This window comes from Phocoena phocoena, chromosome 13, assembly GCF_963924675.1.
Source record: "Phocoena phocoena chromosome 13, mPhoPho1.1, whole genome shotgun sequence".
NCBI lineage: Eukaryota > Metazoa > Chordata > Mammalia > Artiodactyla > Phocoenidae > Phocoena > Phocoena phocoena.
Window position 1 is genome coordinate 81,166,355 of NC_089231.1, and position 23,781 is coordinate 81,190,135.

At 39.0% G+C, this 23,781-nt stretch overlaps 1 protein-coding gene across 3 annotated transcripts in view; it reads left to right on the top strand.

The window, feature by feature from the left end:
- The window catches only part of ATXN2 (ataxin 2), a 123,209-nt gene extending 102,162 nt beyond the window's left edge, over positions 1-21,047 (top strand). For 2 of the 3 annotated variants that reach the window (XM_065889286.1, XM_065889287.1), the window contains exons 19-25: positions 7,190-7,374; positions 7,687-7,819; positions 11,423-11,476; positions 16,390-16,535; positions 17,197-17,424; positions 19,631-19,799; positions 20,657-20,685. In XM_065889286.1, the coding sequence (XP_065745358.1) occupies positions 7,190-7,374; positions 7,687-7,819; positions 11,423-11,476; positions 16,390-16,535; positions 17,197-17,424; positions 19,631-19,799; positions 20,657-20,685 (944 nt within the window). Of the gene's footprint in view, positions 1-7,189; positions 7,375-7,686; positions 7,820-11,422; positions 11,477-16,389; positions 16,536-17,196; positions 17,425-19,630; positions 19,800-20,656 lie in introns of all 3 variants that reach the window. The other variant, XM_065889288.1, reaches the window with a different exon arrangement.
- The last annotated feature ends 2,734 nt before the right edge of the window (positions 21,048-23,781 follow it).

Sequence of the window (23,781 nt, forward strand, 5' to 3'; positions counted from 1 at the left end):
TGTAGTAGTGTTTTGTTTTGTTTTGTTTTTTAACATCTTTATTGGAGTATAATTGTTTTACATTGTTCTGTTAGTTGCTGCTGTATAACAAAGTGAATCAGCTATACGTATACATATATCCCCATATCCCCTCCCTCTTGAGTCTCCCTCCCACCCTCCCTATCCCACCCCTCTAGGTGGTCACAAAGCACCGAGCTGATCTCCCTGTGCTATGTGGCTGCTTCCCACTAGCTATCTGTTTTACATTTGGTAGTGTATTTATGTCAGTGCCACTCTCTCACTTCATCCCAGCTTACCCTTCCCCCTCCCTGTGTCCTTAAGTCCACTCTCTACGTTTGTGTCTTTATTACTGTCCTGCCCTTAGTTTCATCAGAACCTTTTTTTTTTTAGATTCCATATATATGTGTTAGCGTACGGTATTTGTTTTTCTCTTTCTGACTTACTACACTCTGTATGACAGACTCTAGGTCCATCCACCTCACTACAGATAACTCAGTTTCATTTCTTTTTATGGCTGAGTAATATTCCATTGTATATATGTGCCACATCTTCTTTATCCATTCATCTGTTGATGGACACTTAGGTTGCTTCCATGTCCTGGCTATTGTAAATAGTGCTGCAGTGAACATTGTGGTACATGACTCTTTTTGAATTATGGTTTTCCTCAGGGTATATGCCCAGTAGTGGGATTGCTGGGTCACATGGTAGTTCTATTTTTAGTTTTTTAAGGAACCTCCATACTGTTCTCCATAGTGGCTGTATCAATTTACATTCCCATCAACAGTGCAAGAGGGTTCCCTTTTCTCCACACCCTCTCCAGCATTTATTGTTTGTAGATTTTTTGATGATGGCCATTCTGACTGGTGTGATGGCCATTCTGACTGGTGATACCTCATTGTGGTTTTGATTTGCATTTCTCTAATGATTAGTGATGTTGAGCATCCTTTCACATGTTTGTTGGAAATCTGTGTATCTTCTTTGGAGAAATGTTTTCTGCCCATGTTTGGATTGGGTTGTTTGTCTTTTTGATATTGAGCTGCATGAGTTGTTTATATATTTTGGAGATTAATCCTTTGTCAGTTGCTTCTTTTGCAAATATTTTCTCCCATTCTGAGGGTTGTCTTTTCATCTTGTTCATGGTTTCCTTTGCTGTGCAAAAGCTTTGAAGTTTCATTACATCCCATTTGTTTTATTTTGTTTTTATTTCCATTTCTCTAGGAGGTGGGTCATTAAGGATCTTGCTATGATTTATGTCATAGAGTGTTCTGCCTATATTTTCCTCTAAGAGTTTTATAGTGTCTGGCCTTACATTTAGGTCTGTAATCCAGTTTGAGTTTATTTTTGTATATGGTGTTAGGGAGTGTTCTTATTTCATTCTTTTACATGTAGCTGTCCAGTTTTCCCAGCACCACTTATTGAAGAGACTGTCTTTTCTCCATTGTATATCCTTGCCTCCTTTATCAAAGATAAGGTGACCATATGTGCATGAGTTTATCTATCCTGTTCCATTGATCTATATTTCTGTTTTTGTGCCAGTACCATATTGTCTTGATTACTGTAGCTTTGTAGTATAGTCTAAAGTCAGGGAGTCTGATTCCACCAGCTCTGTTTTTTTTCCCTCAACACTGCTTTGGCTATTTGTGGTCTTTTGTGTCTCCATATAAATTTTAAGATTTTTTGTTTTAGTTCTGTAAAAAATGCCACTGGTAATTTGATAGGGATTGCATTGAATCTGTAGATTGCTTTGGGTAGTATTGTCATTTTCACAATATTGATTCTTCCAATCCAAGAACATGGTATATCTCTCCATCTGTTTGTGTCATCTTTGATTTCTTTCATCAGTGTCTTATAGTTTTCTGCATACCGGTCTTTTGTCTCCATAGGAATGTTTATTCCTAGGTATTTTATTTTTTGTTGCAATGATAAATGGAATTGTTTCCTTAATTTCTCGTTCAGGTTTTTTGTCGTTAGTGTATAGGAATGGAAGAGATTTCTGTGCATTAATTTTGTATCCTGCTACTTTACCAGATTCATTGATTAGCTCTGGTAGTTTTCTGGTAGCATCTTTAGGATTCTCTATGTATAGTATCATGTCATCTGCAAACAGTGACAGTTTTACTTCTCCTTTTCCAGTTTGGATTCTTTTTATTTCTTTTTCTTCTCTGATTGCTGTGGCTAAAACTTCCAAAACTATGTCGAATAACAGTGGCAACCTTGTCTTGTTCCTGATCTTAGTGGAAATGGTTTCAGTTTTTCACCATTGAGAACAATGTTGGCTGTGGTTTTGTCATATATGGCCTTTATTATGTTGTGGTAGTAGTGTGTTTTTAATTTCCAAATATTTAGGTTTTTTATTTTTCATTCCATTATGATCAGAGAACAGACTGATATGAAATGCCATTTTCATCATATATTAAGTGTCCATGTGTAGTTAAATCTATATCTGGATTTTCTGTTCCATTCTGTTAAACTGTTTGTCTGTTAAGACTACTTTCCCATCCATCCACTCCCAACATTGATTCCCTAACCCCCCCCGCTCAGGTTTTCTTGACTTTTTTCTTTCTTGTTTATTTTTCCATATGAACTTGATATTCAGGTTGACTACTAAAAAAATAAAATCAGTTGGCATTTAAGAACGTTTTTATTACTGAAAATTTCAAACATATACAAGTAAGCAGTTAGACTAGTACAATTATGTAAAAGTACTCATCAGTCAGCTTTAATAGTTAGAAACTCATGGCCAGGACTTCCCTGGTGGCGCAGTGGTTAAGAATCCGCCTGCCAATGCAGGGGACACAGGTTCAAGCCCTGGTCCGGGAAGATCCCACATGCTGTGGAGCAACTAAACCTGTGCGCCAGAACTACTGAGCCTGCACTCTAGAGCCCACGAGCCACAACTACTGAGCCTGTGTGCTGCAACTGCTGAAGCCCATGAGCCTAGAGCCTGTGCTCCGCAACAAGAGAAGCCACCGCAGTGAGAGGCCTGCCCACCACAACAAAGAGTAGCCCCTCCTTGCTGCAACCACAGAATGCCCACGCGCAGCAATGAAGACCCAATGCAGCCAAAAAGAAAATAAATAAATAAATTTATTTTTTTTTTAAAAAAGAAAGAAACTCATGGCCAGTTTGTTTCATCTACAGGACCTCTCTCCTCTCAGATTGTTTTGAAGCATGTCCTGGATACACCATTTTATTTGTAAATACTTTATTTTAAAATTCTTAAAGATAAGGGGTCTTTTAAAAACAAACATAAAACATTACTATACCGTTACCACACCCAAAAGACTTAACAGTAATTCCCTTTTATCCTCAAATTTCTGTGGCTATTTTTAAAGTATATATTTTTTTACGGTTAATTTGTTCCAGTTAGGATCCAAATGAGATTTACAAATTGCATTTGTTTATCATGTTTAAGTCATTTTTTAAAATTGTTTTATGTTGTGGTAAATTTTTATTATGACGGTTTCAAAGACATGTTTTGTTCATTCATACCCTCATAGAGTTGTGGACTCTTTTTTTAAACCATAGTTAAAATACAGTTTTTCACACCTAAAAAAAATAGCAGTTATTTCTTCCTATCAAATGTGTAGAGCACAAGTTTTTCTTACTGTCTTATGAATTTTTCTTAATAGTTGGCTTGTTGAGCCACAATCCAGAATCCACACTTTTCATTTGATTGGTTTCTCTCTCTTAATGTTAACTCTCTTATAGGTTTCTTCTTAGTTTTTTCCGTTTCTATCTTATTTAAATCTAATTTGTTTTGTCCTGTATTCTTTCCCACCATCTGAATTTCATGGATTGTGTCCCTGTGATATTGTTTAAAGTGTTCCTCTGTCCCCTGTAATCCTTGTGAACTGATTGTAGATTAGAAAGATTAGTTTGTATTTTTTAAAACTTAACCTGGAATGTTTCATAGATGATGTGTGTACTTTTATTAGGAGTCAGTGTCTTACCTCTGTCTCTTTTTTTTTTTCCTGGATAGTAGGAGTAACTTGGCTGCCTTATCTATCCAGGATAATGTTTCATACCAGCTCTTCTCTGTTTGTTTTGGCAGCACTGACAATCACTGTCTAGCGCTAGATTCATTATTTCATTAAGGATTGCAAAACGGCATTCTCATTCTGTCATCTCTTTTTCAATTATCAGCTGGACTATTTCTATAAAGAAAAACTTTACCTTGTCAAACTATTTGGTTACCATGAGGTACAGTTTGTGATAGAAAGGCAGCTAAACTGCCCATCATTTCAAGGCAGTTCTCAAAATAATGAGTTGGTTTCCTATTATCCCTAAAGGTTGACCAGTGAGGGTTTGTTGTTGTTCTATTAAAATGAACTCCTGGGTTTTAATATTCAGTTTGCCAATTGGGATTTTCATTAGAACTACATTAAATTTATAAATATATAATTTAGAAATTAACTTAGAGGAGAATTGCTATCTTTATATTGTCTTCCTATCCATGAACAAATGATGCCTTTCTGCTTGTTTAAATCTGCTTCTCTACCTTTAGTAGTTGTTTTGTTTGTTTGTTTGTTTCTTTTTTTAATTTATTGGTTTTTATTTTTGGCTGTGTTGGGTCTTCATTGCTGTGCACGGGCTTTTTATAGTTGCAGCAAGCAGGGGCTACTCTTCATTGCGGTGCACAGGCTTCTCATTGTTGTGGCTTCTCTTGTTGTGGAGCACAGGCTCTAGGCACATGGGCTTCAGTAGTTGTGGCACGTGGGCTCCGTAGTTGTGGCGCACGGGCTTACTTGCTCCGCGGCATGTGGGATCTTCCCGGGCCAGGGCTTGAACCTGTGTTCCCTGCATTGGCAAGCAGATTCTTAACCACTGCACCACCAGGGAAGCCCTGTCAGTAGTATTTTTAAGTTTCTCTTAAAAGTTTTATGTGTTTCTTCAGTTTTTGCCTTAGGTATTTTCTTTTTTTATTGTTAATGTAGAGTGGGTTCATCTTTTCCATTGCATCTTCTATGTATATGAAGGCTATTTGCCATCTTTATGTTAATCTTATATCCTGCGGCTTTACTCTTCAAATAACAGGGAAAATTAAGGACTTGCTTCTGAAATGCAGCCGTAGATCATATAAGGCATATCTTTCCTTCATGATAGTAGTGCCTTTTTGCACAAAACCACCTCTTTGTCTTCTTGGTACGTAATGCAGCGTTACCGTTTTTGCGTCCTGTGAGAAAAATTTAGTTGTATTTGAAAATATGCTGAAGTCAGGAACATTTGGGGACAGATATTCTTTGTGTGGGGGGTTAGACTGGGGTGGGGTCTGTGCATTATAGGATGTTTATTAGCATCCCTGGCCTCTACCCATTAGATGCTAGTAGTATCCTCCCCTTCTCTAATTGTGACAACCAAAAATGTCTCCAGATGTTGCCAAATGCCCCTTGAAAGGCAAAATTGCTCCCAGTTGAAAACCATTGATGTAAAGAAATAGCTGAAGTATGGCCAGTCTAAACTGTGGTTTAAGATTAGGGTAGATTCAGTTTGGGTGGGTGGGGGGTAATACAACCATAAAACCAGGTATATCTCTGTATATTTTATCTTTTAAGGTTTTGTTCAAGCATTGTTTGTTTTGTTTTTTAATTTTTAGTTTTTGGCTGTGTTGTGTCTTCGTTGCTGCGCACAGTCTTCTCATTGTGGTGGCTTCTCTTGTTGCGGGGCATGGGCTCTAGGTGTGCAGGCTTCAGTAGCTGCAGCACATGGGTTCAGTAGTTGCGGCTCGCAGGCCCTAGAGCACGGGCTCAGTAGTTGTGGCGCACAGGCTTAGTTGCTCCACGGCATGTGGGAATCTTCCTGGACCAGGGCTCGAACGTGTGTCCCCTGCATTGGCAGGCGAATTCTTAACTACTGAGCCCCCAGGGAAGTCCCAAGCATTGTTTTTATTAACTAGAATTTTTTATTTTTAAAAATCTGTAACTTGACTGGCTTTTTGGAAAAAGAATTTAATATGTGAGGGTTGTAAAATATGAAAAGAAATAGTGATAGTAAGTTAAGCTTATTTAGCTTAATTAGACAAACTTTCATGTGATAAAAATGATATTTGAGTTTTGGGTGGCTTTTCTTTACTAGAAGGCTGTGCTTTTTCAATATGAGGGACTCTCAAGATTAAATTCAGAACAATATTACCCAATTCGTTTTCTCTGTTTTCAAGTTTGCTTTTCTGACTAGATAACACAGTGTGTAACTAGCTCTCCTAAGTATCAGCAGCAGTCATTAAATTTTTAGCAAAAAACTTCAAATATTTTTTTAAAAAAGACAAATTCTGTCTCTACATTAGCAGTTACCTGTGTAGTCAGTTTTGATGATTTTGTGAACATATGAAGTTACACATTCTTTGTGTCTTGCTGTAAGCAGTGGTTCACAACTTCTTCCCTCAAGTGGCTTGGTTAACATAGCACCATAAACCCATCACAGACAACAGTCAGTGCTGTAATAAACATGTGAGGAAAAGGTACACAGAGCATGCAGCTAGCGCTTTTGTGGGGGACTGGAAAAGACGATACAGAGGAGATGACAGTTGAGCTAAATGGTTATCTAGAGCTTTAATGGAGCAGATTACAGGCAGAAATTTGTGTGGAGTAATAAAAGACAAAAAGTAATGTTTTAAAAGAGCTATTAGAATTTTTTAAAAGCGCTACATGGTAGTGTGTGATGCTATGTTTGAAAAAGCAAGAGTTCAGTGGTAAGAAGTTTAGAAAGATGGAGTTAAGATAAGTGTTGGGTCTGTTTTGGCTTTTTTGTTGTACTTTTGTTTTCCTTTGAATAAAATCCAGTGCCCTTCTCTAGCAATGGCATAATTCAGTGTCTCAAACAGAGTGTATATGAGAAGTATGAGGGAAATGTTGTTTCATAGTTCTGTAAGAGTCTTGTAATTACAGGGACTTGATGAAGTCTGGGGGTCATCACATAGTATCTCTCTGAGAATGTTGCTTTCAAGCTGACACTTGATGGACAAGTAAAAATTTTCCAACCTGGCAGTAGGGGATTGGGGTTTGAGGCTGAGGAATAGCATATATGATAGGAAAACAGCCCATAGTGGCTGAAGGGGGATGGGTGTGGTATAACATGGCATTGGAGAGGTAGGCTTTGACCCAATCAATGCAGAGCCTTATGGACCATGTTCGTGTATTTTATGCTAATAAGGAGCTGCTGTGTTCTAATATTACGTCGTTTTTTCCTGCAGTACCAAATATGCCCCAACAACGGCAAGACCAACATCATCAGAGTACCATGATGCACCCAGCCTCAGCAGCAGGCCCACCAATTGTGGCCACCCCACCAGCTTATTCCACACAGTATGTTGCCTATAGTCCTCAGCAGTTTCCAAATCAGCCTCTTGTTCAGCATGTGCCACATTATCAGTCTCAGGTAAGCCTGATATGACCTAATAACTCTTAATTGTTGTTCCATTGAAGTAACTTTTAGTATGGTAAAGGGGTTTTTCCTTTATATTTTGTGCTATGCGTTAACGGTGGGGTAGGCAACTAAGGATTTGGGGGTCCTTTTTAACCTAATAGAAAGTTGCTGATCAGTGTAAGTGTTTCAAAGGCTAAATCCTTTCTAGCCAAATAAGGATTTAGGAGTTGTTTCTGGAAACCATGGAATTAAGACATAATTAAAATCTACTTGACTATATCTGGTACTTTAATGTTTTTTTCTTTATTTTTTGTTTGAACACAGCATCCTCATGTCTATAGTCCTGTAATACAGGGTAATGCTAGAATGATGGCACCACCAACACATGCCCAGCCTGGTTTAGTATCTTCTTCAGCAACTCAATACGGGGCTCATGAGCAGACGCATGCGATGTATGGTAGGAAGCAGTTTGTTTGTCTTTTTCAATGTGTGTGACTATTCTTACTGTGTTTTTAAGCTCTGAAAAGATGCTCTGTTTAAGAATAACTCTGCCTTTTATGACATTGAGGGTCAAGAATCTAAAGAAAAGATGAATCCATTTCTCTCTCCGACCTGCTCTATAAGTCTGGGCAGATCATTTCTACTTTGAAATTTCTCTCTGTTCCATTGTCTCTCTTTAACTAAAATGTAATAATGTGTGTAAAAGCATCTTTTGTGGAGAAAGGTATCTTTCTCTTCTTCCTCATCAGTAACATCATTTGGTATACCCTTCTAAGGCATGCAAGAAAGTTTTACCGTAATGAAAGCAAGAAAACATTCTGCTTCACTTCTTTCTCTGGGGGTCACTGACATTGCATATTTTATTGCTATTTGTTACAATGCTACTATGTTTCTGCATCATGCTGTATTTCAGGTGGTCAGAATTGTGTAATATTAGATCTGCTTTTGACAGATTCATACTTTAAATGAGTATACAGTGATAAAATGAAAATGAAAAGTATTCTATATAAAATTAAACGATATATCTGAGTAATAAGCTAAAATTACCATCTTAGTTTTGTGGCCGGAGAACTTTGTGTAAGTCAGCTTTGCAACTGTCTAAAGTATTAATATTGTTTTCAATGTTAGAATTTAAAATAAGATTTCCACTTATATTTTGTAATATAGAATTAATGGGTCATTTTATATTATGTTTTTCAAAATGCACCTTTAATTAGTACCAGTTTTATTAAGATCTAACTTTTGTTTTGAACTTTTCTGAGAACTCCTGTACTGTCATTTAGGTTTTCCCATTGGCATTTCAGTTTTTTGGAGAGGGAGAGAAATTTAAGTTTATTCATACAATTGAAAAGTGAACCACTATGAAAATGAAATTAATATTACATGTAACTACAAGGACATTTCATTTTTTAAACCTCTTTCAACTTTTTGAGTGACTAATAAGAATATAAAGGCTTTCATTTTTTTTTAACTTTAGATAACAGTTTATAACATTTTGTAGGTTTATAGGAATATAGGACTCAGGCAGCAACAATCATTCTTGTCACCGGGAACCCACTGCTAATGTTTTCTTTCTGGAGGCATGCTGCTTTACCACTGGTTCACAAATGATAGGAATTTTACATGATTAAAGGCTTTTATTTTAATAAAATACTTGTCAGATCTTAATTTTCCGCACTTAAAATTTTCTCTTGTTGACTATGCTCTTTAAATTAAAATGATGTGATTGCTCCAATTTTGAAAAACATTTCTTTCAAGAAGCCCATCTATAATTTAATTGAAAGATTGACATACTGATTTGGCTTATGATTTTGGTTGTGATCTCCTATCATTGGCTTGTCTTTAGTTGTCTTAACCAGGACTAAGTATGTGTGAAAAGGCACCACTGATTTATCACACTAACTTTTATGCAATTTGTATACATTGCAATAATTTTCCAGTTTGCTAAAGTCTTAGGTGACACAGTTTATTATGATTGTTTATTATACATTTCTGAATACATCTTGACGTAACAAATGGAAAAAACATTTCTTTTTTCCCATTTTCTGGGATACTCCCCTTGGAATAAGATCTGAAACTTGAGCTAAAATTTCCATTGCTTTTAGAGAATAGCTGTTTGTGTGCCCACACCTTTGAGACATTGTAGTAATACTGCGATGTCAAGCAGAATCTTTCTCCTCAGTGTATATTCACTCACTACCAACATCTGACTTTGTCTGCTGATTGGATGTTCATTGGTTTGAAACAGCCAGTACAGTAAATACTGTATTTGAGGCACTAATGGTTTTTATAACTACCTTCCCAGAATATTTCCATTTGAAAAGCAGTTGATCTTGGACCCTGAAGTCCATTCAAGTGTGGGTAAATAGTAAATATTGCAAAGAAACAAAATACTAGACCTAATGTCCAGTGAAATCTAGAATGAATTAGTCATCAAAGCTAGTTCTTTGATACCAGGAGAAAGTTGCTCAACCAAATCTGAATTACTCTCCTGCAGTTTACACAGATTGCATTATATTTCATTGATGTGTGTTGATGAGGGCAGCTAGGGGCAAAGCTGTAGATTTGGTATGATTGTTGCTGGTTCTGTTTTGGATACTTCATACCCTAAAGAGAACACTGGGAAATGAATTGGTTTGTTCTTTACCACAATAAGCCATAATTTAATCTGCTGTAGCAAGTTCATTAATTCTTCAATAATTTATTTCAGTTATTTTAGATCTTCCAAATACAATTATGCTGAATATAGACAAATTTTAAATACGTTATTTTAAACTGTAAGACAAAACTTGCATAGAAATGCTAATTTTATTTTCATTTCCCTTGAACAGTTTATATTTTATATTCCAAAAGGAACCAGATAGTTTGAGTATGAATTATATTTATTCTTAAGCTACATCCTATCTAGATTTTTTTAAACTTTTAATGCAAACAAAAGAATATGCACCCAGATGTTAATGACAATTATATGTCACCTTTTTGTCATTCATTAATTGTTATGGTCATAGCAAAAGCCTTTGCGAATAGAAATGACTACAAGATGAAAGGCTGGTTATTGTTTTTTAATTTTTCGGTGTATTATATATAAATATGCTAACAGATCACTGAACATTTAAATTATTAGGAGATACATTCTAAGAATTGTTGACCTTGTACTCTTTCTAGATATCTTAGGAAGGACTTTAATCACAAACTTCATCTCTTTGACCTTAACTTTAACTTCACTTTCATCATTGCCTCTGCCCTCTTCCTCCTAATAAGTTACTCTTTGTTTCCTTAACATCTGGTCTTATAATTCATCTCATTTTGTTTCATTCATCTAACTTTGTTTTCCCTTTTAGAAACAGTAATAATGAAATTTTCTCTATTCAGAAAGAGTTAAATCCAGAATCCTTTTTTTGGTTTATTTTTGGTAGTTTAATGCGGATAAATTCGAAAATACAGTAGGCAAAAAGATTTAAAATGCACCTATTAATCTTCTCCCTTACAATCACCGGTTAACATTTTGGTGCATATCCTTACAAGTGTACTCACACACACACACACGCACACACCTTTATGTAGACAGTTTAATAAGAAATGATATTGTACCCTTGTTTAATATTGTTTCTGAATTTTTGGATCCATTACCAGATGCCTAGTAAACACCTTACAGAATAAGGTGTAAGGTGACATTTCTATTAATGATTTGCAAAATTAGATTAGTCTTTTAAATTAAACTTGGTAAATATTATTTTGTTTTGGTACATTATTTATATCAAGGTTGTTCAGTGGAATGCAATGTTGGTCTTTTTATTAGATAATAACTTTATTCCTTTCATTTAACTAAGTGAGCATGTGGTACTTGACAACCCAATACAGAAGAAAAGTGTCTTTTGCTTCAGCCCTATCTTACTTAATTTTGTAGTGATGTTTAAAGTGCTTGTCATCTCTTGTAAAATAAGAAAAATGAGTTATGCATGAATACAAAAAGAAATTACTAAATATGTCAACCTTTCCAGAAAATTAGGAAAATGCACACCTTAAAAGGCTAATTAACCTTTCTATTTCCCAAATTCAGCATGTCCCAAATTACCATACAACAAGGAGACAAGCCCTTCTTTCTACTTTGCCAGTGAGTTGGGTTTTTTAATACTAATTTTAATTGAACAGTAAAACACTTTTTAAAGAATACATGTTAAGGGAGTAGACTTGTTGAGCAATCTTTTCCTTGTGCCAGACAAAATCATTAAAAAACAAAATATATATATATATATATGAAAATAATTCAGAGTTTTTAAAAAGGAAATATAACCCAGCTTAAGAAAGCTGGAGTTAATTTAAAAATTGAGTTGTTTCAGAAATTAATTTTTGCATACCAAGCAAACATGTGACTGTTTTGGAAATGCCTAATACTCTCCTTGTTCAGAGAAACTTTTCCTGAACAGCCGTTTTTAAAACAAAGCGCAAAGCAAGCCACAAGCTTAAAACATTAGGGTTTTTTTTAGTATCCTGGTGAGAAAACATTTATCCTTACAAGGATTTTTAATTGAATAGGGTTGAAATACTAGGGGAGGAACGTTTCTGTATTTTCAGTCTTTGCATGACTACAGGTGTATGATATTCAGGTAGCAGACACCTCATGGATGTCTTGAGTTTAAGCAGGAAAGCATGACCTAGCAGCTACCAGAGATTGTCTTTGGCAACACCAGCCCCCTCTCACCACCAGTGGAAAGGTAAATGATTGCTCCTAAATGGAGAAAGTCTGAGCAGGGATTGCTTTTGGAAATGAACTTGTAAGGTTTGTTTTCTCTATTTGTAGGGAAATTTTAAAATAAGGCTTATTCATGGGCTTTTGGTATTTGGATGGGAAAGTCACTAACTTGCAGGAATCCTTTAGAAATGTATGACAGTATAATATATGTCGCTTTATGTGAAATACTATATACTAGGGGATATTAAGGATTAAAATTTTGTTAGAGACTAAATTTTAAATTATTGTAGAATGACTGAATGTCTGAATATACTAGATGCCAAATTTTAAAAAGCATTTAGAAAACATTTTGACTTAAATTTTCATTAATTGTGCCTTGACTTGGTATCCAAAAATAAGTGCATACATACTATTTATTTGGTGCTAGGAAATGTTAACAAATTTAATCCTTTAATAGATGCTCTTTAAAAAGGAGTCTTGCTGTATATATAACTGTTAAAGGGAAACTATGTATGTGGTATAGTGTATAAAAGACACTGTCAGTAATTCTATTATGTACTCAGTTTGAGGTCTCAAATGTAGTTATCCTCACCATCTTACTGTCTCTGTTAGTAGTTTTGGAGTCAGTTTCCTGGTAAGTAGCTAAAAGGTCCTTAATCATCACACCTAAGCATTAACTGCCTTAGCACAACTTTCCCTATAAGAGAGTATCAGTACTTTTAAAAGAAACTAACAGTGGGGCTGCTATTTGTGATTTAATTTGCTGTTTCATACCCCACCCCCACCCCCTTCTAAGCATTTTGTCCTGGTTTGTTTGGTCTAGTTGCCTTTTATTCCCCTTTTAAAGAGTTTTCAACGTTCCTTTACTTCCTTTTTTCTGAATTTAAGATCAGATTTAAAAGTTGGAAGATTTTGTATTGTTTCATTTTTAAAGTTTTGCTGTGCTGGTGTTCTCTCATATCTTGTGCATCCAAGGTCAAAAATGACAAAACCTAGTTACTAAATTAGGTTTAATTTAATAACTTCTATATTAAATTAAATGCACATCTCTATGGACTGCATTGGCTTCAGTAAGATCATGGCTTAGGAAATGATATTTGGATTGTGGTTAGTGTTTCGAGGATTTGACAAATCACATAATTAGAGTTTTAAACATTTATATCGAGGAACACAGTGAGCGGGAAACTTCTGGACTGGGTCTGGCCCAAAAAATAGTTATTTCTTTGATTAGCTTGAACTAATCCAGGTTTCATGAAGGCAACTTAGGTTTTATAAATAGAAGTTTAACTGATGGATAGCTAAATCAGAATTTTGAAGAAAAATCACTTTATTTTTAACCTCTCTGGAATCTTTAGCTAATGAGCATGTATAATAAAAGCAGTTAAATGATAGGCTTAGGTCAGGAAAGCCCAGAATTTACTGCCTTTCACTCTCCACTTCTCCCTTTCCCTAATTCTCTTAGATTTTTCCCCTCATTTACTCTATCTTGGTTCCTTTCTCTTATCTCTCTCTCCCCCCTCCCCTCTTCCAGCCTTCCCCCCTGCCCCCCAGCCTTTTAATTTCCCTCTTATCCTGCTTGTCTTTGTCTCCTTCTTAACTGGCCTTTCAAGGAACCAAAGTATATTTTTGTTGTTTTTACTATTAAAGTGTATAAGTTCCACATTTTCCCCAATTAGCTACTCAGTTTTCATATTTGAAGGGGGAAAAGAATTCCTGGGTAAGGTACTTGCTTAGCAAACATCTTTAAGCAAGATGATGAACAAAGGAAGATATTTCTAATCAAACATCCTCACATTTTATTTGTAGATGTATGTTTACATCTGCTTAATTTTTCTTATAATGCATTACAGTTTATTGGTGTTTAGATAGGGAAAGGGTGTTTTTTTTTTAAACAAAAGCCCATGTAGATGCATTCAGCTTGGATTACTTGAAGTATTTATGCTATGAATGCAAATGACATATAGATTAGAATACTCTATCTTATAACCTTTCAGTATTGGTAAACTATCACAGAGATGCCTTTTTAAAATACATAGTAAAAAATACTTCCATCTTTAATTCTCTCCAAGTAATTTCAAGATTTTAATATTTTTCTAATTGATGAATAAATTATGAGACTTCATGGGTGTAATTCTCTTTGTGATGGCCATGCTTTTTTATGTATGAATATTAATAAAATAGCACCCAGCTAGAGTTGATTATTGTTACTTTTTATTTCCTTAATACTTTGCTTAAAAGGTAATTAAAAATGAAATTTAAAACTTTTTGGTACAAAAGTTTCTTGAATAAATAAGGTTAAATAAATAGAAACTCTGAGATTCTGTACTCTATGAAACCTCATAAATAGAATTTGGATTCGGGAATTGCTTTCCCCCAGACAGATTAGAATTGTTACAAATGAAACATTTAAGAATTTATAGTAGGGAGGATTTTAATGCAAGTGGTTTGAAAATAAGGGAGAATGAATGACTCTAGATATCACTATTCAATAAAACTTTCTGTGCTGAAGGAAATGTGCTACAAATAATGATGTCCAGTCAGTAGCCACTAGCTACATGTAGCTGTTCTAATTATTTAAAAATAAATTTGAAAAATAAGTGTAAGATTTTTACAAGAACAAGGGTTCAAAATTTATCTCAAGTCTTTTAGACTAAGTCAGTGCCCAGACAGTTTTGGGGGTCAGAAGCTTAACTTAATGAATATGATGGTGAAGAATGGCCTTTTAATAAACCAATGAATTAGAAAAACGACAATGACTACTTTCATAGATTCATGGGACTGTGAAACTCAAGAAAGCTGTTAGCACATTATTTTTCCCATGTCCCAGAAAACTGTCACTGACTTCTTGAAAAACACCCAAAGAATACGTTGCCAGTTTTCCTTGTTAATATGTTCCAGTGTATGTTAACTGTTATAGCTAGGGGATTTTCCCAGTGTATAAACAAAAATGCTTTGTTTAATCTAATCTGGGAGTTAACTTAGTATAGATGCCCACTGTGGTGTTGGCAGTGGATGCACAGGTGATCCTAGCACTGCTCTTTGCCTCACCCTTCTCTCTTTAAAGGATACATATACAGTTGAGGAGATAACCAGTTCGGCTGGAATGTTGGTCCTTGGCCCTACAATGTCAAGCATTATAGAATTGTTTCATGTGCCTAACCCTCTGCATAACATTTACATTGGACTCATCCAGAGTCATCTATGCTAGTAACTCTCAGCAGCCGGCCTATTAGACTGCTGTTGTTAGGCTACCTGATCCCAAAGCAGTGCTTGCTTCTCCCCATCAGCCCCCATATGTAACACCATATGAAGAATGTGAAGAACTATTCTGGAATTGACACATTGACTTCCAAGAGGAGATACATCTTGAGAACATTGTCCTCAGCTCATTGCCACATCATGCTTAGATTTGTATCAGTGTGCTATCAGTAGTCACTGGAAGCAATGAACCCATCTTGTGATTTTGATTCTCAAGTTGCTGTTTGGGGATGACATGAACAAATGAATTTATACCTCATCTCCCTGTTTTGTGCCAAGGTATGGTCTGTGCTGAGATTCACAAAGAATTGGCTTTGGGTTCTTAGCTTTAATGAACACACTTTTACTTAAACTAGCTCATCGTATTTCCTTTGAGGTTACTCTAGCTAGTAAAATTCTTTTTAAAGGCTAGGATGCTTTGAAGGGAATTCGTTTTTCTACATAGTTTAGGTAATCCCATTTACTAGATTTTATAAAGCAAAGGTGACAGATCTTGAGCAGGGAGGCCTAGAGAATGAACTGAGTGGCAGAGTGACTTCTGTGATCAGCTGAGAGAGATTGTGGTCATTTGGCCCTGAAGATAGAGCCCTGACCTTGCCACACACCTTATCCAGCCCCTTACTACAGCCCTGATAGAGTCTGTGCCCACGGGACACTGCATCAGGTCCAGGGCAGTAGCATGGTGAGGTTAGCCAGATGATGGCCTTGAGCTAAATGTGTGTGTGTGAGAGACAGAGACAGGTCGCAGACGGGGGATTGTTTGAATTGTTTCTGTCTATGCTTTTCAGTTGCCTTTTCAGGAAACCTAGTGACTGTTTTAGAAGTAAATTTAATTAGATTTTGATATAATGTGTACAGCTATGTTATATGAATAAAATGCTAGCCTGACTGTTAAGCAGTAACTTCCCACTTGTTTTTTTAAGAAGTGGGTGCTTTAAATGGAGTCAAATACAGAGATTGGTTAGGCATTGAGCATCAAGAAGACTGTGGATGAGCTGAAAGTTGATGAGGCATAGAGGAGCGATTAAGAGCATGACACCTGTCAATTACACACATTTCTTTTCCTTTCACTTTAGTTTCCACTGGCTCCCTTGCTCAGCAGTATGCGCACCCTAATGCTACCTTGCACCCTCATACTCCACATCCTCAGCCTTCAGCCACCCCCACTGGACAGCAGCAAAGCCAACATGGTGGAAGCCATCCTGCACCCAGTCCTGTTCAGGTAAGGAGGAACTGAGAGGCCTTCACCAGAACTGCTTCATCGTTCTGTTTATTGAGTGTTTTCTTCAGTGCCAGGCAAGATGCTAGGTACCACGTGATCAAAACACCGAGCAGCCCTGCCTCATGGAGCCAGTGTACAGCTCTGCAGGCTGTGCCCCAAGGTTTAAATCACCTTAAGGTACATATTGAGAATAAGGTGATGGGGTAAGTTCTGGAAACTTAACCAATATTGAAAAATCTAACATAAAGTAAGGAATTGGCTTGGGACTTTTTAAAAATCTCATTTCTAATGTTTACATGATGAGGGTGTTTCTTTTTTTTCCTATTAGCTTCTTTAATCATGTTTGTTAAGAAGGCACTTAAGGAGCTCTTTGACATCTGTCAGGCCCCTGGAGCAGTAGTCCTGTTTTACCACTGCTGGTGAGGGCTTGTAGGCTGAGAATCAGGCTTGCAGCCCAGACAGGAATGTTTGTGAACAGGAGGCACCCCCACCCCAGCCCTGCTCCTACTCCCTGTGTATTCTCTGGTACCTGCCATTGCCCCTCATCTTAGATAGGCCCAGAGGAAGCCTGTTGTCATATGCAAAACTCAGCTTTGTGTGTGACCCTTAAACTGCTCTTCCTTAAAGAAAATTTTCTCAATTCTTTCCTGTTACTTTGCAGCACCATCAGCATCAGGCCGCCCAGGCTCTCCACCTGGCCAGTCCACAGCAGCAGTCAGCCATTTACCACGCGGGGCTCGCACCAACCCCACCTTCCATGACACCTGCCTCCAACACACAGTCGCCACAGAATAGTTTTCCAACAGCACAACAGACCGTCTTTACGATTCATCCTTCTCATGTTCAGCCGGCTTATACCAATCCACCCCACATGGCCCATGTACCTCAGGTAAACCCGCTTTAGCCAACTTTCTGTGAAGACCAAGTAGGAAACGAAGGTTGTCAGATAAGCAGCAAAGAGCCAGCTGCTCTTTGAGCCAGGAACCCCTGTGTGTGATGCCATTTACTTGTCTCCTTTTTTCCACTCAAATACATGTGATCTGGCCCTAAATGAATGTTTGTGTGGTTTTGTAATGGGATCAGTGAAGTTGCTGATTGGTCAGTCTTTTAACGTTTCCCAACTGAGACCTTAAAAATATCTTTGACTCTGGAATGCAACCTAATTCTTTCCTTGCTGTATCTGCTTTGCTATGTTTATATAGCTTCATTGCTATATATACGTATACATACATATATTCCCCCCCCCAACACAGACACACACACATACACACGAGTCTAGCAAGGAGGATGGGATTTCAAATTCTCAACTCTGAAGTGACTACACTGGGCCTGACCACTCGAACGTTAGTCACATGAGTTCCTAAGAAATAGCTGTACTTGTTTTCCCTGGCTGTTCCTACATCCGCTTTGACCATATGTTGTACTTCTTGAAAGGGCTTGGCCTTGTACATTCGTGCAGTATAACTTGAAGCTGGAAGCACCCAGGTGTTCCCATTTTTCTTAAAGAGCAGCCCTGGAAGCCCTTTGGAGCTCACCTCCAGCAAAAGCTTCTAAGGGTTGAAAGGTGTGGTTGCTTTCTGCATCAGCTGCTGACAAAAGTCCAGTGCAATCCAGGGCCAATTTGGATTGTCTTAATGAGAAGGAGCTGCACCGAAGTTGGGCTCCAACACTGTCCTTTTAGGCCCTCCCTAGAGCTGTTAAGGGTGAACTGGCTGTATTTGTTGTCTATTTTTGCTGCTTTCATAACAGAACTCTTCTGGGTCTCAGTTAGCCTGCCTCACTGAACTCTGTTTCATGTCAAGCAGTGCACCACTGAGGCTCTGGCGTGGTGGGGCTGGAGATGGTGCTCAGTTGGAGCTAACTCTCAGAGGCGACCTTGTAACTAGCGTTCCACAGCTCTGGGAAGTTCGGGCATTCTCCCCAGCAAATGTGTAGGTTCTGTAGTGTGGCGCACTGCAGTGGATGATTTGCTTTTGATGGCGGGGAGGGGAGCCGGTTTGGTCAGGTGTGGGGCAGCATGGTTTGGCTGAACCAGGAGCTTCATGAGACCAGGGGGCCTGTAGATGTCTAACAGAGGCTGGTGGCTAAGTAGGTATGTGAATTTACATGTAAGTTGGGGTTCCTAAAACCTCACTTTTGTGCTTTTGTGCTGAAAGAGCAACAAGGTTAATATTTGCAGGGAAGCCCAGATATGCCCTGGGTCCCTTTGAATATGTAAGAGTCAAAACAGCATTTCATTCAAGGCTTATCCTGGTCTAGAACAGTGCACAGCATGGGAGGCAGGAAACGAGGGCTCTTCCTGGCTCTGCCAATTCCCTGCAGAGCTGCGATCCAGCTATTTGGGCTGACTAAAACCTTTCCAACTTGACAGTGAGACCAGGTTGAACTCATTATCACCTGGTACAGAGAGACACTGGGCTGGACCAGATAATTTTAGATTACCCCTTCCCACCTCACTGGAGCCATTCACTGCAACTTCTGCTGCTGCTGCTCTATCAGCGGATCTTTCAGCAGAGCAAAGGGGCCTGAGAGGCTTTTCTGACTGCCTTGACCCATTGTTCACTGAGGTGTGCTGGTGAGCAGGCAAGAAGCAGAGGGGGAAAGGCAAAGAGAACCTAGAACAAAGTTAACAGTCCCTGCTTATAATGTAATAATCTGCTTTCTTACTTGAAAGAGATGTTATCTGTAAAACTAATTCAGGCCCCACATGGAAGCCAGAGTCTAAAGCATCACTGCAGGTAGCCTCCTACTAATTTGAGAAAGCTGCGCTTGGATCAGGGATCTTTGTGAAGACCTTGCCCCATACATAGAATCCAGTCCTCAGAAATGTTGAAGGCTAGGACACTGCAGCCCTGACTTTTACCCAGGCTCGCTGGGTGCCTGCTCCCTCAGCCTTGCAGGATCTGCTAGAGGGTGAAGCATGTCTATAGGTCAACTGACGGATCCACTAGGGAATGTCCCCAGAGGAAAGAAAGGGCCCTGAGGGCCCACTGTTGCCCTTTCCTGAGAGCCCCAACCCAGTGAAAGGGACACAGTTGACATGTTGTTTAAGCTGGAGATGTTGCCTGTATGCGTAAAAGAGCTCTCTGTTTCAGGCTCATGTACAGTCAGGAATGGTTCCTTCTCATCCAACTGCCCATGCGCCAATGATGCTAATGACGACACAGCCACCCGGCGGTCCCCAGGCCGCCCTCGCTCAAAGTGCACTACAGCCCATTCCAGTCTCGACAACAGCGCATTTCCCCTATATGACGCACCCTTCAGGTGAGGCGTGTGTGTGCAGGGGCCGCCGGGCACCCCAAAGCATTCTGCTCGCACAGGTCGAATGGCAGGCCGGGCCAGCACTTCAAGCCCCGCATCTGAGAACTAGCAAGACCCGTCAAGAGTGTACACAGTAGGGAACTGTGATGATCAGTTCAGTGTCAGGGCCTGAGGCTTCCGGGAGCCTAGTGTGTGTGTGTTCTGATGGTATACAGGATTTGGCTTGATGAGAAGCAGCAGCAGCATTCTGTGTAGCTGATGCATGCTTAGGACTCAGTTGGCCTTCCTTGTTATGATAGGTTGGACAGGGCAGTGTTTTCCTTCCTGAGTCCCAACAGTCTGACATGTGGGGGGTTACTACCATGGCAGAGTTTGATTGTAGCTCTGGAGACTACCACTGATGAGATAAGTGCTGTGTATGGATTGGTTTCGAGTATAGTATTAGCTCCAGTCTATGCCCTGACAGGTAGAGAATGCCCCGTGATTGTGCTCTAATACTTGATGGTGGCCATGGCGATACTTCACAGTCTAACCTGTTATTCTGAAAGCAATATTGGTGCTTGGCTATTATTTGGGGAGGGGATATGTTAAGGCCTTTTTTGTACCCCATGAGCAACAATTCTTCTGGGAGTTTTATCTGAAATGGTTTTATGTCTGACTGGTTTGTTTCTACCCACCCACCTACTTTCTCCCCCTTTTGGTACAGATGCAGGGGGGTGGGAAGGGTAAAGAGTGAATTAAATTTTGAGTCTTGTTCAGGTAGCACAAGGATAGCTTTACAGACATGTGCTGCAGAGACACTAGGCTAATGTGCGGTGTTGCCAGTTTTCTGTTTAAATATTCACTTTTCTTTTTTACAGTACAAGCCCACCACCAACAGCAGTTGTAAGGCTGCCCTGGAGGAACCGAAAGGCCAAATTCCCTCCTCCCTTCTACTGCTTCTACCAACTGGAAGCACAGAAAACTAGAATTTCATTTATTTTGTTTTTAAAAAATATATGTTGATTTCTTGTAACATCCAATAGGAATGCTAACAGTTCACTTGCAGTGGAAGATATTTGGACCGAGTAGAGGCATTTAGGAACTTGTGGGCTGTTCCATAATTCCATACGCTGTTTCCAAGTCCCGCAAGTACCCCAGCTCTGCTTGCTGAAACTGGAAGTTATTTATTTTTTAATGACCCTTGAAAGTCATGAACACATCAGCTAGCAAAAGAAGTAACAAGAGTGATTCTTGCTGCTATTACTGCTTAAAAAAAAAAAAAATCAAGACTTGGAACGCCCTTTTACTAAACTTGACAAAGGTTCAGTAAATTCTTACCGTCAAACTGACGGATTATTATTTATAAATCAAGTTTGATGAAGTAATCACTGTCTACAGTGGTTCAAGTTTTAAGTTAAGGGAAGAACTTTTACTTTGTAGATAATATAAAATAAAAACTTTAAAAAAATCAAAAAATAAAAAAAGTTTTAAAAACTGATATCAAGTTAATGTGTGTTTGTATGAGCTATTTCCATTGTAGGATACTGAATATCAGGGCAGGAGGGCTGACTCTGCTGTCTTAATACCTCGAAGGTTAGCTGTCAAATGACTTTTCTTCTTCACCTTTAGTTCTGGTTCAAGGTATCTCTAGAAAAAGACAAGACTGAGAGATGTTCTCTTTGGTGGCTAGAGGTCTGCTTCAGAAGGAGGAAGGCTGGCCAGAGTTGGGCAGTGCCGAAAGTCCACATCCTCACCCTGACGCTGATTCTGTAAGCTTCCTTTTTAATATCTCCTGAACCCAAATGAGTTAGTCAGAAGTTGTCCTGATTCAGGGATCTGTCTGTTTTACCAGTAGGGGGCAGGAGACACACACACATCTGTAATAAAGAAATCCAGAGGGCTGAAAAGATGCAGCGATGTACAAAATAGCATACTCCTGTAGACCCCTAAGCATTCGTTAATGTCTTCAGTTTGTGGGAGCAGGACAAACAGGAAAAGCAAGTATTTTGCAGAGACTACAGTCATAATAGATAGATAGAGCCTTTAAATACTGTGGTACCAAATCAAGATTCTGAAAACTTTGTTTTAATTCACATGTAGCAATTTGTACATTTTAGCAAAATTTGCATTCTTCAAGAATAAGTTACTTATACAGTACATAAACAATGCATACAAATTTGCCAAATACCTTCTGCCTATAATGATACAAGATGAATCCATTTTCTGTGTTGTCATTACAACGTGCTGCTTATTCCGCTAAACACTGGATGTCAGATGTGTCCTTGTTAAGAGTCAGTGGATAATAAACTATCAAGTTCCTCTAGCCTGTGGGAGATGTTAGCGTTCACATGACATTTGTGATAACAGACTTAGCCCTGAATAATAGCATAAAGGAATCTAAGGCAACCCTTAGGGAAGGGTTCAAGGCCTTGATTTTAAGTTAAGAAACTGTTATGTAAAAATAGTGTTCTCTGGTTTAAGATTTTAATGATTGCTATTCCTTTCTCCTACACGGTCCAGAAATGATCAAAGGCAGAAGATTTATACCAGATAAAGCCATATGGATTGCTGGTCTAAAATTCAAGGCAGGTTAGTTGACTTAATTCTTTGGTGCTGGTGACTGTTAGTTTGTAAAAGTTCATTGAAGTCAGGCGAAGGAGGTGATGATGCTGGGAGCAGTTAAGCTATCCTTGTTGTCTGTAATTAGAGATAACTGGAGGGCTTGTGATGCTTACTGTCCAACTGGCACTCAAGAGTCTGGCTCTCAGTAGAGGCTGCTGGCTTGGCCTCTTGCCGCCAGCAGTGGTCACATTGAGGCTGGAAAGAGGGTGGTGGAATGTGCTATGACTGCGGTGGGCTGGCTGCAGCCGTCAGGGTTGCTGCCTCACTGCCTGTGACAGCATCGAGCCCAGGGACCCACTGCCCCCGTTCCTCCAGCTTAACCTGCTCTAGCAGAAAGAAAAGGCATTGACTTAGTGTCGCTTCTTCCCAGGCCATGAGGGGCCTTTTTGTCAGAATGTATTTGAGCTGTCCTGGTAACTCAGACACATTTAGTAAAGAAATGTTTTTCTTGAACATTTTACACTGAAGCAGTCTGGAAGTGGATGACTGTGTCACAGATTCTGAGCTTGTACTTTGTAGCCAGTCGGTCAGAGCTGCTGACTTGCTGTGCCTGGCTTGCCTCTTGGCACTACCTGAGAATTGTATGTTGAGCGGCTCCTAAGAAGTGAGTGCCCCTGGCTTGTGGATATCATATCCCAGATGTCTGTTTACCCTTCTGGTTGGAGGGAGGGAACTTACTTGTTTGGTTCATTGTCTGCTTGGCCCCTTTCCTGTGCAGACAGGGGAAAATCTGTACCAGTGACTTGTCAGCATTTACTTTCTATGATGAGCTTTCTCTTGTAAAAGAGAAATCCAAAACAGTGCTTACTCCTGGTCTACACTTTGCTTAGCATTCATTAATCAGACCTGCTTGATGTGTAGAAAATGTGGCCCTTAGACCACAACTCTAGATCAGGGTTGGTTATGCTTTACTGTCTGTGAAAACACCCAGGACTGTTGGTTTTATCTGTATATATAAGGTGGGGGGAGGGGCACGCCACACAGCTTGCAGGATCTCAGTTCCCTGACCAGGGGTGGAAACCACGACCCCTACAGGGGAAGCACAGAGCCCTACCACTGGACCACCAGGGAAGTCCCAGAAGTGTTGGTTTTAAAAGTGGAAGAGAGGTGGCTCCTGACCTCCCTGCCGCTCCCAAAGTCTGACCTCTGACCTCTTGGGGTGGAGAATGGCTGGAGGGAACAGACACACGCCTCACCCCAGATAAGGCAGGCAAGTAGTTAGTCTAGGCCAAGGTTTAATTTTAGCTTTTGACTGATGTATGTATAAATGTTAAGCTGTGCTGAACTCCCAGTTTCCTAGAAGCCACTTCGAGGAGCCCAGTGGCTATACTGAACGGCTCTGCTCGCACCCAAAAGCAGCTGACTCCACTCGGTCACTGCC